General features: G+C 39.0%; 1 protein-coding gene across 15 annotated transcripts in view; it reads left to right on the top strand.

Moving 5' to 3' along the window:
• DCTN1-p150 (dynactin subunit 1) overlaps nt 1–15,669 on the top strand; it is a 398,222-nt gene that overhangs the window by 262,857 nt on the left and 119,696 nt on the right. For all 15 annotated transcript variants that reach the window (XM_069328813.1, XM_069328823.1, XM_069328818.1 and 12 more), the window contains 2 exons: nt 6,507–6,632; nt 8,703–8,862. In XM_069328813.1, the coding sequence (XP_069184914.1) occupies nt 6,507–6,632; nt 8,703–8,862 (286 nt within the window). The remainder of the gene's footprint in view (nt 1–6,506; nt 6,633–8,702; nt 8,863–15,669) is intronic.

Below are 15,669 nucleotides of genomic sequence, written 5' to 3'. Positions count from 1 at the left end.
TTTTCATCAAATTAAAATATAAGTTTTCAGTACAGTATACTGTAAAAAAAATTGTCAGTAGGGTATTTGAAATATGCGGCAAATTTAGATAAAAAAAAATTATGACTCCAAATGTATAAAGTTTATGAAAAATCCATTCTGAAGGGATTGTAGAACAGACAGCTGAGCACACAATATATCAGATTAGTGAGAATTGGTCAAAAAATGGAGTTTTAGAAGCCACTCAAAGTTGAAACTCTAGTTTCAGAGATAATTGAGGTTGAAGTTATCAACACTGAATAAAGGTAGTTTTAATTCATTAATTAAATTGTATGTTTTAATAAACATTGTTTGACATTCGTACTCGAATATATGAAAGTTGTAGGTTAATATGTGTTGAAATGAAGTCAAGAAAAAATAACCCCCCAAAAAACAAAATATATGGATAATTATAATAATTATAATGATTTAGAGGACATATTTAGGATATACTTTATATAAATGAAAAAAACAGCATTGAATGTAATGAAACGTCATTTTCTGGGTGAGACATGGAGGCTCCCCGGAGCTATACAGGGCTGATGTGTATATATTAGACCGTGGCAGCAGTCAATCGAAGGAGTTTTAGGCCTACCGTGGATCAGAGCCAGAACCTGGCCCCTCTCAAGAGAGGCATGAGGAGCAATGGCCTAAAGACACCCTCTTGTAATTGGAAGCAGTCTTTGCCTGCCATCTACCAGGTCAGGCACCCTGAAAGGTAGGAATTCCAAAACAAACTACTGCTGATCAAATAAATTGCAACCAGAAAGTCGAACTAACAACAGAACTCCCCAATCAAAACCAAGAAAACAAGTATGACATCACCACAAACGTAATGCATCCGTCTGCGCAACCCCCCCCCCTCCCCGGGAGGTGGATGGGGGGACCCCAGACCTCCACTCCGGCAACTCTCCTCAGTTCAGAGGCTGAGTATCAAAAACGCGAAACCGCTGACCGGAGGGAGGGAGGGATGCCGGGGAGCCTCCGGGTCTCACGCAGAAAATGGCGTTTCATTACATTCAACGACGCTGGTTTATTGCGGAGAGCCCCTCCGGCTCCCCGGAGCTAACTAACCAAAGACAAGAAAAAGAGGGACTAACCTGGGAGGCGGTCGTCACCCACTCCTCAACTCCAAGTCGAGACAAATGGCTGCAACCTGCGACCCAAGGCTACACATGCCCGAGAAGGGCCAGGAACATTAACGAGATACCGTGCAGCCAGGAACCTGTTGGACCTCCAAAAGCCCCGTGCCCGAATGTCAGCCCAGGACATATTCCCAAAAACAGCAGCCAAAAACGTGAACTTACGAGCGTCGTGGGCATGGGGGATAGACTGCAGGCTGGTTGGACCAAATAATCCTGCGGACGACCTGGGAGAACCGCGCCTTGGAACAGGAAAGAAGGGAAACCAGGTCCAACCAAAGCGTGTCCCCTGCCTCAGAGGCCGTGATGCGCAGATAGCGACGAAGAGCCTCAACTGGACACAAAACATGATGCACCCCCGGCCGAACCAACCAAACATCAACAACCCAAGGACCCCATCGGAAACCAGCAGACCGATTCTTCACCATAAAAGGAGGAGAAGGCTGGAAACGAACGAAACGACCACCAGGAGCGAAACAACAGAAACCCCTGCGCCGGAGGACAGCATGAAGCTCCCCGATCCGACTCCCAGAGGCTAATGCCCAAAAGAAAAGATCCTTAGAAAAACAGTCCTGAACCAAGGGGGCCACCACAAACCGAGGAGAAGAGAGAAAGAGAGCACCCGGTCCAATGACCAGGATGGCTCAGGCAGCGCATGAGAAGGCCGGAAGTGAAACAACGCCCGAGAAAGCTTGCGGAACGGAGCAGAAGTGACATCCACCTCGAAAGCAAGCTGCAGCAACTCCGCCAGCGCCGCACGAAATGAGACGACAGTATTTGGCACAAGATGACAGTCCTGAAACAACTAAGAGAAAGGACAAAACAACCCGATCAGAAATCGAAGACAACCTACGAAGAGACCAAAATATCTGAAATGGACCGCCAGGAAAATTCATACTGCCGTCTAGACGAAACTCGCAGGTGGGACACCATCAACTAAGTCACCTGATCACCATAAAAGTGGTGATACACCCGCGTTAAAAAGACCAGATGCAAAGAGTGGAGGAGAAGATCGAACCAGCCACGTAACGGACCGGACCGATCTGCTGAAAGAGGCGGAGCAGCGGGAAGACCCCTCGGGTTCAGACATCGAGCAAGAAGCACCTAAAACCAAAGCTGGCCCAGCCACCAAGGATCCAACAGGACTACTCTTCCTTGGTAAGTTTCTAACCGAGCCAGGATCTGGAGCAACAACCGGACCAGAGGGAAGAGGTACAGGTAACTCCGCCTCGACAGGGAATAGCTCAACTGACAGCTGAAGTTTACAAGGTCTGCTTGAAGCACTGTGCCTGTGAGGAGGGTGAGAAAGGGGACCACTCTAGAAAGAGAACGCAGACGACTGTACTGTCTACCATACTTAATAAATCAATAGAGTCAGGCAGAGTGCCAAAGTCATGGAAGGTTGCTAATGTGGTACCAATTTTTAAGAAAGGAGATAGATCACTTTCGTCAAACTATCGGCCAATTAGCCTAACGTCTGTTGTGGGAAAATTACTTGAATCGATAAAGGCAAATACAATTTGTCTTCATCTTGAGAAACATAAATTAATAAATTTGTCGCAAACATAGTTTTACAAATGGCCGTTCATGTTTAACAAATTTGCTATCTTTTTATTCCAGCATAGTTGAGGCAGTTGATAGTGGTAAGGATTGTGATGATGTGTACCTTGACTTTAACAAAACTTTTAATACTGAGCCACATGAAAAACTGATTAAAAAGATAGAGGCTTATAGTATTGGGGGTGCAATATTAAGTTGGATTAGGGCATGGCTATTCCAAAGGAAACAGAGTTAGTATAAATGGGGTTAAGTCAGAGTGGGATAATGCTGTAAGTGGAGTGCCTTAAGGCTCTGTCCTGGGACCTCTGTTGTTTATAATATATATAAATGGTCAAAGGAGGAGCTAGATAGTAAACGAGAAGGTTTGGCCACCACAAACCTCTCCTCGGTTTGTGGTGGCCCCTTCAGTTGAAGATTGTTTTTCTAAGGCTTTGTTTTTGTTGGCATTGGCCTCTGGGGGTCGGGTAGGGGAGCTTCATGCTCTCCTTTGGCACAGGGGTTTCTGTTCTTTTGGTCCTGGGGGTAGGTTTTTACGTTTCCAGCCTTCTCCATCTTTTCTGCCGAAGAAAAAGACGGCTGCTTTCTGGAGGGGTCCTTGGGTCATTGATGTTTGGTTGGTTCAGCCGGGGGTGCATCATGTGTTGTGTCCAATTGTGGCTCTTCGCCATTAGCTGCGTGCCTCAGCTGGGGTGGCTGGGGATGTGCTTTGGGTTGATCCGATTTCCCGTTCCCTGTTCCAGGGCTCGGGTCTCCCAGGTTGTCCACAGGGTTATTAATTAACACTTTCGCGCTCCGTGGAAACTCGCGGTTGACAGGGGGATCGTGGCCCCTCCGTGCGGGTAAGCGCGCGGTGACACTCAAATGTGTATACTCGTTCCAGTTTTTTCACCTTAATTCTCGCGCTACGTCGCTCGTTCTGGTATCATTGTGTTTGCAATTAAATTCTCTACAGGTGTGTATAAATATAATGTCCAAAAGCCTAGCGTGACTCCCAACAGCAAAGCGTAAAGTCGGCAAAAACGCACAAAATCAGTAACATGTGCATTCTCGTTCCATTTTTTTACCTTAATTCTCGTGCTACTGTCGCTCATTTTGGTATCATTGTGTTCGCAATTAAATTCCCTACAGATGTGTATGAATAAAATGTACAAAAGGCTGGAGTGCCTCCCCGCAGAAAAGCCTAAAGTTACCCATGAACGAGCACCATTTTGTACTTTGCAACCTAATGTTCAACTCGTTCAATTTGATAACATCAAATTTCGTGCTACGTCGCTCGTTTTGGTATCAAATTGTTCGCAATAAAAAGGCGAGTATTTTAAAACTAGTCCCAGAATAATAGAGCAATAACTGGATTTTTAACAAATATTTTAATTCTGGATGCTCATCATCACAAATTTATTTATATCTTTCCAGTGTTCTGACATAAATATTTGTGTTACATCTTTCATTTTGATATCAAAGTGTTCGCAATAAAACGGCGCGCATTTTAAAACTAGTCCCAAGATAATAGGACAATAAATAGAATTTTAACAATTATTTTAATATTCGGACCATAGGCCTATTTATAATATTTCAAGTGTTTGGACATCAAGTTTCATGTTATATCTTTGATTTTGGTATCAAATTGTGTGCAATCTAAAGGCGCTTATTTTAAAACCACTACCAGATTGATCTGATAAAATTTAAATTTTTAAAAAATATTTTAATGAGTGACTCAGTATTGCGTCGTTGGAACACATTCAGTAGAAAAATGAGTGACGAGATAATCAGTCTGTGGAACCTCAAAGTGTTAAGCCTGTGGTCTATCCTCACGCCCACGACATTCGGAAATTTGCAGCTTTGGCTGCCGTATTTGGTAACATTTTTGGACTCATATTCGGGCACATGGATTTTGGAAGTCGAACAGGGTCCTGGCTGCCCGTTATTAGGCGAACTTTCCTGCTCCTCAGCGTTCTTGTGTTGCTTTGGGTTGCAGGTTGCAGCCAGTTGTCTCGACTTAGCGCTGAGGAGTTTGTGGCTGCCGCCTCCCGGGTAAGTCCCTATTTTTCTTCTCTTTGGGTATGTAGCTCCAGGGAGCCGTAGGGGCTCCCCACAGAAAACCAACGTTGAATGTAATGAAACACCATTTTCTGGGTGAGCTCCAGAGGCTCCTTGGCAACCCTCCCTCCCACCGGTTGGCCGTTTTTTCGCGTTGGTTGAAGTCTAGTTTCCAAACTGAAGGCAGCCGGTGCAGTGAGATCCAGGGAGGGGAGGGCTGCGCAGACAACCGGCGGGGAAGTAAATTGTGATAATTGCTTCTTTGCTTGTTTCCTTGGGATTGTAGGGAGTTCTCTACCTCTCTGTTCGGTTTTGTTTTAGTTTTTACCATGTGGGGTTTGTTTTGTTATGCCTACCTTTCTGGATGCCTAACCCCGGTCGATGGCAGATAAGGAAAACCCCTAACCACAACGGGGTTTTCCAGGGCCATTGCTCCCGAAACCTCTCCGAAGGGACCAGGTTCTGGCGCTGATCCCTGGTAGGTCTGAACTCCATAGCTAATGTCCCGGTGTAATATAACATACATTAGCCCGATAAGCTCCAGGTAGCCTCTGGGGCTCACCCAGAAAATGGCATTTTATTACATTCAACGCTGTTTTTTTTGCCAGACTTCCCCGCCCTATAGCGGGCAAAATATGTCGCTTATGATTTTTTTATTATTTTTTTCGTGATCAGGGAACACAAATTAACAGGTTTACAAGATTTTTATTTTTTATTTTTTTGGTATGCGCCTGTCGGTGACAATGGCCAAATAGCCCTTAGCAACACAAGGGTTAAATGACTGACAAGTTATATTCCAGGGAAACCAGTGGGTAAGGCTTACCATGATCTATGGGAAGGGAAAGCTCTCAGCCTGTTAATAAGAGTCAGCAGTGATATGTTCCTGATCCACCTGTGTAAAAAACAAAAAAATGACATACAAAGCATCTACGAATAATAGTCAGATGACCCAATACTTTGTAAGCATAACAAAGCAAAAATTATAAAGTGGTTTATGAGGACCTTCAAATTCAAAATTTGCCACCACTTATTTTTCTTTTAAAATCATTTGTTTCCTGCCTTGAATACTGCTCAGAACTTACCTTCTCTTTCAACGAAATAGAGAGTTTTAAAAATAGAAGGAATACAGAGAACATGTACTGCATGTAGAGACAGATACCTTAATTACTTGGGCTGTTTCAAAGCACTCAAAATGTACTCCTTGGGTAGGAGATGAGATTGGTATCACGTAATATATATAATGTATTGCACATGGAAGGTGGATGAAGGTTAGTTCCCAAATATGTACATCTAGTGGTGAGCTAGCAGTACAAAGCAGTAGTTTGGGCCAGGTAATAATTGTTTGTGTTGACCAAACCACACCACACTATAAATAAAGTTGTCTCTCTTGGTGTGCTTTCTGGTGGTTTTTCTATTAGTTACTATGGTGATCCTAGATCACAGGTATAGGTCTCTGGTAGGTACTTGTGAATCATTAGAGTCTTGTGTGGTAATGAAGGTTTGGCAGGTATACAAGTGTGTTGCTTGAGAAGATGCCAAGAGATCCACTAGAAAGAGGCTTATTAATACATTCAATGCTGGTTTGTTTGTTAGGATGACCTAGTGACAAATTACCCTTTCTCAGCTCACCACAGCCACATTATAAAAGTTTAAAAATTTTCAAAAAAACTCGTTCATAAGAACAAATTCTGCATTGGGGGATGGACCAATGAACTTATTTATTATAGTGTTTCCATTGCTATATTTCAGACTTGATTTAGAGATCCTGCAAGCAGAAATGAGTGGAAGCACTGTTTCGGGTGACTCTGGGGTCTCCTCCCTACAGGTCAAGCAGCTGGAGCAGCAGAACACACGTCTGCGGGATACTCTTGTCAAGTTAGTAACACTATGTATGCACTTATAAAGAAAATGGTATCCAAGTGATAAGAAACTGCAATGCTACACAAACATTGTGGTTTATTATTAAAATAATATTGTAAATATACAGTACTGCCTGTTAATGTCATTTCCCAGTTGTTACTCCTGAGAAGGTAGAAATACTGTGAAACATTGAGTATTGGTATCTTCAGTTACACTGGTATTTTTGTCCAATACTATACTATTTTGAAATGATTTGCATGAACTACGAGGATATAAATGTTAAAATTATTGTGTGATTGATGTTATATCAATAAAATTAATTTTATAGGATTAAAATACTGTAGTAATAAAATAGGATTTTTACTGTTCAAAGAAAAGGCAAAAGAGTATTTGTGCAAGGGAACTTGAGAGTACAGTACAATAATTCTGGTAAGGAAAGGGGTGGTCCATTAATCCCCTGGTTAGGAAGAGATGTGACTACAAGGTTGCATACTGGAATTGTGCTATTATATATGTTCAGGCATTATTAGTGTGGCATGACAATGAAAAAGCGAGTTAGTTACAAGCATGGTTGTACGAGTATAGTTCAAATAAGGAATGACATTGTCAGGGAAAGATGTGGAGGTAAAAAGTTTGTATATTATAAGATTGGGGAGAATGTTACTAAGATGGTTGAGTCACACTGAATGGATGTTGATGAGTGGTAAAGAGAATGTATGCAAAGGAATTTGACAGTAGGAGAATGAATGAAAGGTAGAGATGATTGGCAGACATGGAGAAGAAGTGTTAATATAGCACAGAGAACTGTTCGTAAGCAGTAACCTTAATCATTTGATGTAACTATCAAATGATTAAGGTTACTGTTAGGCTAGACTAAGATTACAATTGTACATCTACTTCCTTAACCCTTGAACAGCAGCTAAGGAGGTTATGGTCATACCTGCCTGTGTGCAAACTAATTAAAAATTCTAAAAAATTATTTTTCGTTATAGAATTATTAATTTGTATGCAAAATGTAAGAAAAACACAAAAGTAAGTGAATATTTATAATTTCACTGGGTGGAGACCTGCTGAAAAGTTACATGGTGGCTGTGTCCAATACCTTTAAACACCCGGTGTCTGACTCTGCTGATGCTTCCTGTTTTACCCTCAGATGTTTCACTGGTCGTTTATCACTTGTTTCTCTTTATTTATATCGACAGAGGGCTGTTATATCCATATTTGCATCATACATGTGAAACCCAGATAATAATGGTTTAAATCGTCAAATGATGTTGATCGTATTTACCTAATAACATTCATTTTGATAACCACATTTACCCAATACATGTAACCATGAAATGGTAGCAGGATTTTGTTCGTAGGTCTAGGTAAACTGCATTGCAAAAACATAGAGCTATTATATCCATATTCTAGTCATACATGTAAAACCCAGACCGTAATTGTTTAAATAGTTGTATGACATTGACCACAATACCCTGTGAATCAACTTACGATGATAACCATTGTCCAAAGGTTAATTTACTTGTACCTTTTCTAGTATACTAAACTGGTACTGGACCAAGCTTATTGAGGTCCTCCTTGCCATGGCTAAGGCTGTCCATACAGTCATCTATCTAGTTGCTTGTCACACCCAACAGTGCCTAATTCATTTGTTTGAGTGATGTGCATGGTTATATTTTCAGAATTTATTATCTAGTTTAAGCTTTTATCCATTGAAAATGATTTGGGTGTAATATTTTATAATACATTACATATAATCTTCTATCTATATATCTCATACCTGGCACTGTAAGGGAGAGTTGCTTTCATCATTAATACAAATTTTAAGACATGCCATGCCTGTCTTAGCATTACCTAATCCATAATTTTCTTTGGTGTATTAAAGATGTTGCTTTATTTTGAATCCAAAAGATAAGAAAATTTTTAATTTTAATTCAATCCAGTCCCCCATAAAAAGCACTTCTGTACAAAATCATGTTTTATACAGTGTCAACCTTTAGGTTACTCTCCCCATTACCTGTACAAATTGCTGTAATATAATTACAGCACATTATAATGATATTGACACACTCCATTGCACAGAATGCGTGACCTCTCAGCACACGACAAACATGAACTACAGAAACTGCAGAAAGACATGGAAACTAAGAAGACTGAACTTGGTGATGTTGCTCGTGCCAAAGACAAGTTGGCCGTACAGGTTGCTGAGCTGGAACAAACCATCTCGGATCTTCAGGATCAGGTGTGTTGACTTGCCAAATGTTTCTACCGTACAAAATGGGAAAATAATTCTTTACTTGATAATTATAGAAATTGTATGATTTATGATTTAAATATAATGTGATGCAACAAGATTTCTGGTTGAATATTAAGGATTATCTTTGGGTGAGGAGCTTGATTAAACCTTTTACTGTGAAACTTTACTTTTCTCCAGGGGGATCTAGAAAATAGTTACCGAACCTTTTTAATTTGTGTGTAGAGGGAGGAGTCCTAGGTAGAATAGTAAAGTGTAAGTAGAGGGGTTGTAGATAGCATAGTAATGTGTCAGTAGAGGGGGATCCTAGGTAGAGGAACTGTGTATCAATAGAGAGGTTGTTGGTAGAAGAGTAAAGTATCTATATGGTCCTGTATCAATAGGGAGGTCCTTGGTGTAATATATATATTATACATACAGTGGTACCTCGCATAACGATTGCCCCAAAAGACGAATATTTTGGGTAACGAACGGCCCGATCGCTGTCAAATCGTCTCGTATGACGAACGCTGGTTTGAGTAACGTCAACACCACATGGTGGGGTCGCGCTGCTTCATGCACATTCTTAGACGCCTCCGACGATGCACATAAATTATGTTGTTCTTGTTTAAAGATGCTAATGATGCTGGGATATAAAAGGGTGACTGCTGAGATGTTGCAAAGCATTGACTGTTTTTGTAGGAAAAAAGAAATGAAATGTCTGATATACAACAAATGCCAAAAAAGTTCGTTCGGTGTTCGGCAGGTAGGCTGCTCCATTATAACAATCTTTCTTTGTTTCAAATGTGTTCCATTTGTTTTTTATTTGTCATTTACGTCTCAATAATGGAGAAGCCTACCTTACATACACTGAATAAACCATTATGACATTTTCCTTTCTTCAAATGTGTTCAATATTTATTTTTCATTTGTCTTATAGCAAAAGGTTCGTTCAGTGGTCGGCAGGTAGGCTGCTCCATGTTTCTTACATACAAAAAACATAAATAATAAAAAAAATGAAGAATTTTGAAAACCAGTACAAATGTCAAAAAGGTTCGTTCGGTGGTCTACAGGTCGGCTGCTCCATGTTTCTTAAAAAAAAAAAAACGAAAAATAAAAGAACTGTTGAAACAATTTGAAAATTGGACAAATGTCATAAAGGTTCGTTCAGTGTTTGTCGGGTAGGCTGCTCCATTATTGAGACGTAAGTGACAAATACAAAACAAATGGAACACATTTGAAACAAAGAAAGATTGTCATAATGGAGCAGCCTACCCAACAAACACTGAACGAACCTTTAGCTATAACGAATATGAAAGACAAGGGCTGCTGGCTGGGTTAGTACTGCGTGAGCAACCATTTGTGGCACACGCGCCTCTGGCTCTCAAACACCTGTCCCACACGGTGTTGAAAGACTGTGCTCAGTGGGTGCAATTCAGACCCTATTGTTTGAAGAACATAAGGGTCATAACATTGGTGAAGCTAGGCGCAATAAGGGCTTAACACAACGGTCGGATGCCAGTGATACAGCACCTATGAGGATGATACAGCGAGCGTATCCAGGTGTAGCTCTGAGCCCCACCCTTGCCATCTCTAATGTATATAGATGATACATAGGTGAATCGTTTTCTGCGTTCAGTGATGATGCATCTGATACAAGTAGCATAGATGAACAGTGTTAGCGGCTTCCATGGTGGTGGTGTTCATTGATATTTTCAAGAATACCTGAATCTTTTCCTGACTGATGGACACTCTTTGAGGCTAGCTGAATCTCTTCCTGACTGATGGACACTCTTTGAGGCTAGCTGAATCTCTTCCTGTGTGGGACCTTACAAAGCGATCTTTTCAAGACTACCTTACAAAGTGAGCTTTTCCTATAATCGTTTCAATACTACTTTATGCTTTACAAGCTTGGCTACATACCACCTACAAGTACTAAAGCCAAGGATACACGCGAGTGCGTTATTTGCAAGCACACAGAACGATGAAACAGGAAACAAAAATCTATCTGTAGCTGGTGCAAGGAGAGCAAAGTCGCGCTGTGTACCATGGACTACTTCGTTGACTATTATGCACCTCCAAAGTACTGAGTGTGTAATACAGTGTGTTACTGTGTAAATAGTATGTGAAACTGTACATATTGTAATATTAGTGAATTTTTACCACGTAATATTGTGACAATAAACATTTATTGTGGACACATTACTGACACATGTATCACAGTTTCATGGAAAATTATGAACATTCTACTGTATACATATTGTAAAGGTCACAAATATGCATCATATACGATAAAAGAAACAAATAAAACCGCATTGGAAATGCATAGAAAAAAATATTTGAAAATATATTTGAGGCAACACGCGGTGCTTGAATGGCCTGCGCGACCGTGTCTGGGAGCTTCACACACGGGCGACCAGCCCCTGATGACGTCACAGCGCACCTTGTCCACGCCCTCACAGCCAAAGTAAGTGGAATTTGGTAATTATTTTTACATAGACATGTTCAGGGATGGTAATTTATCATTTTACAAAGAAAAATTATATTTTGGGGAACATTTGATGTCATGCACACTGGGGATATTTCACAATAAACACAGTGCATCACACTGGTTACATGGGACACTCGTTTTGTATGACGTCCGTTTCACATGACGAACATGGAACGGATTAAATTCGTTATGCGAGGTACCACTGTATATATATATATATATATATATATATATATATATATATATATATATATATATATATATATATATATATATATATATATATATATATTACATATATATTACATATATATTACATATATATTACATATATATATATATATATATATATATATATATATATATATATATATGTATATATATATATATATATATATATATCTATATAATATATATATATATATATCTATATGCAGAATAACCACATATGAAAAATAGAAAATGCTTAACGCGTTTTCGGCTAATTCGCCTTCATCAGAGCAAAGTAGAATGAAGATAAGATTGCTGATCAGACCTTTATATCCGCCTGGGCAGATCACCTGACCACCAAAAATAAGTGGAGGAAAGGAATTATAAGAAAGAAGGTAACTGCAGAAGGCCTATTGGCCCATACAAGGCAGCTCCTATTAATATCTCCAAGTGCCATACGTGTTTAAATGATTGCTATATTGTTTTGACGTGCTATATTGAGGCTTAAATAGGGATCCAACTTGTACATACCAGGGCTCACATTAAGGCTGTTGTTACAATGTTTGATCAGAGCAGACTCGATCACGTTTCGTTCAACAAAATCCTTACTTTTAACAATACATTTTGCCCCTGTGAAGTCGATAGAATGATTACATAAACTGGAATGTAAATACAATGCACTGGATTGCTGGGCTGTACGAATAGCGTATGAATGCTGTTTTAAACGCGAGGAAAGAGATTTACCTGTCTGGCCGATGTAAACACATGCACACTCATTACAAGGGATGGAATACACACAACCTGCTACAGACGAGGGCGAGTTCTTAATTAACATGGACTTAACTGTATTATCATTTTTGAACACTAGTTTAATATTAAGGTTCTTCAGGGCTGGGGCAAGATTTACTAGACCCTCAGAATATGGTAATACCAACGAATTTTTCAGTTCTGGTTTCGACTTAGTAGTCTGTTTGTAGAAAGTCCTTTTTGCTTGACCAAACGCAAGATCCAAGATCGATTTTGGGTATTTTAACTTCTTCCCAATTTCAAATATATTTGCTATTTCTTCATCGAAAAATTTTTCAAACAAAAGTCACGAACAATTTCTTTAGTATATCACCATCCATGTATTTAAATGCAATTCTGAAGTTAGAAAGCATAGCGTAGGCTCCTCGCACAACGTTCTTTTTTGACTTTGTGTTCTATATATATATATATATATAATATATATATATATATATATATATATATATATATATATATTATATATATTACATATATATATATATATATAATATATATATATATATATATATATATATATATATATATATAATATATATATATATATATATATATATATATATATATATATATATATGTCGTACCTAGTAGCCAGAACTCACTTCTCAGCCTACTATTCAAGGCCCGATTTGCCTAATAAGCTAAGTTTTCCTGAATTAATATATTTACTATAATTTTTTTCTTATGAAATGATAAAGCAACCCTTTTCTCTATGTATGAGGTCAATTTTTTTTTATTGGAGTTAAAATTAACGTAGATATATGACCGAACCTAACCAACCCTACCTAACCTAACCTAACCTATATTTATAGGTAAGGTTAGGTTAGGTAGCCAAAAAAAGCTAGGTTAGGTTAGGTTAGGTAGGTTAGGTAGACGAAAAAACATTAATTCATGAAAACTTGGCTTATTAGGCAAATCGGGCCTTGAATAGTAGGCTGAGAAGTGCGTTCTGGCTATTAGGTACGACATATATATATATAATATATATATATATATATACATATATATATATATTATATATATATATATATATATACATATATATGTAATATATATAATATATATATATATATATATATATATATATATATATATGTAATATATATAATATATATATATATATATATATATATATATATATATTATATATATGTATATAGAACACAAAGTCAAAAAAGAACGTTGTGCGAGGAGCCTACGCTATGCTTTCTAACTTCAGAATTGCATTTAAATACATGGATGGTGATATACTAAAGAAATTGTTCATGACTTTTGTTAGGCCAAAGCTAGAATATGCAGCTGTTGTGTGGTGCCCATATCTTAAGAAGCACATCAACAAACTGGAAAAGGTGCAAAGACATGCTACTAAGTGGCTCCCAGAACTGAAGGGCAAGAGCTACGAGGAGAGGTTAGAAGCATTAAATATGCCAAAACTAGAAGACAGAAGAAAAAGAGGTGATATGATCACTACAGTACAAAATAGTTAACAGGAATTGAATAAAATCGACAGGGAAGACTTCCTGAGACCTGGAACTTTCAAGAACAAGAGGTCACTAGATTTAAACTAGCTAAACACAGATGCCGAAGAAATATAAGAAAATTCACCTTCGCAAATAGAGTGGTAGACGGTTGGAACAAGTTAAGTGAGAAGGTGGTGGAGGCCAAGACCGTCAGTAGTTTCAAAGCGTTATATGACAAAGAGTGCTGGGAAGACGGGACACCACGAGCGTAGCTCTCATCCTGTAACTACACTTAGGTAATTACACTTAGGTAATTACACACAAAAGGTGACACCCCTAGGGTCAACACTTGCAGCAGAGGAGCTCCAGCATATTTCAACAATCCTAAGTATTGTAGTACAGGTTGATGGTAGTGAGTGGTGTCCCAGAGAACATAAAGGTATAGTGCTCTTGAAAAATAGGTGAGATAACAGGAAAGTGCTAAGGGAAGTGAAAAATCGGATGAGAAAAAGTTGCCCTAGTGTTTACAGTGCAGAGAAGAACAATCAAGATGGCCACTGGCAAGGGGAAAAACAAAACAGAGCTTGATTTTGAGGGATTCAATGAAGAAAGCATTGATATTAGTAGTCTACATAACAAGTTGGTAAATTTAGATACTACAGTGAACTCTCATGTAGAAATAATTAGTAAATTGAAAGAAAGTAATGACCATTTGAATAGCAAAGTTTTATGTCTTGAGGGTTTAGTGAAAGACTTGCGCAAGGATAAGAATCAATTGGAAACAAATTGCAAAGCCATGGAAGAAGAAAATAAACTCTTAAAAATAGCTTTGGAAGAAGTTAAAGTAAATTTAAACATAAATGACTACAATAGGTTAGGCAAGGAAATTCAACAGGAGAAACAGCTTTTGTCAGCACAGATGGAGGAAGTTACACAGGGAATAGAACAGTGCAAGAAAGATATGCAACTCACTTATGCACAAGTGGCCAAGGAGAAGGAAAAAATAGAAGAAGCAGTAAAGGAAGTCAAACACTGCAGCAACCAAGATAAAACAAACATTAGGCTAGAAGTGAGGAAAGAATTGGCATCTAACCCGAAGTCGGTGCAAAACACAGTTGATCGGAGTAAGTCCCTGATCATTTTTGGCTGCAAAGAAAAGGCGATAACATCTAGGTCAGAAAGAGCTGTAGAAGAAGCTAAAGTAGTAGATAAAATTGTTGGCCTCGTGGAAGGTCTTACAAACAGAGAGAATGTGTGCGACTACAGGAGAATAGGCAGGTACGTAAAAGGGAAAGATCGACCTTTGAGGATCACCCTAAACGGTGCCAAACAGATGGAAGAAGTACTAAGGAATGCTAGAAAATTGCAAAGGGATGAGGATGGGAAAGGGTGGTCGTTAAGACGAGATCTTTCAAAAGAAGATAGAAGCTGAAACTGAACCTCGCCGAGGCAAAACATTTAAATGAGAGCAGGAATGAAGAAGAAATAAATTCTTTTTTCTACAAAGTGATAGGGGTAGGCAAACCAGTAAAGTGGTACATAAAGGCAAACCAACAAAATCAATAGAGAGAGGGGGAGTGAAGAATAAGGAGAGGGGGAACAAGTTCCTGAAGATTGCATACACCAACATAGATGGAGTGAGATCGAAGATACTGGAGTTAAGTGATGTAATACAGCTGCAGACACCAGACATTGTTGCACTCACGGAGACAAAACTTGAAGATGTAATTTTAAATGAGGTCATATTCCCAAGGGGCTACTCAATTTGGAGACGGGACAGAAAAATTAGGAAAGGCGGTGGCGTTGCTGTGCTGGTAAAAGAACACCTAAAGGTGAAGGAAATAATGACTG

This window comes from Procambarus clarkii, chromosome 22, assembly GCF_040958095.1.
Source record: "Procambarus clarkii isolate CNS0578487 chromosome 22, FALCON_Pclarkii_2.0, whole genome shotgun sequence".
NCBI classification, from domain to species: domain Eukaryota; kingdom Metazoa; phylum Arthropoda; class Malacostraca; order Decapoda; family Cambaridae; genus Procambarus; species Procambarus clarkii.
This window is presented reverse-complemented; position numbering and strand designations above follow the sequence as displayed.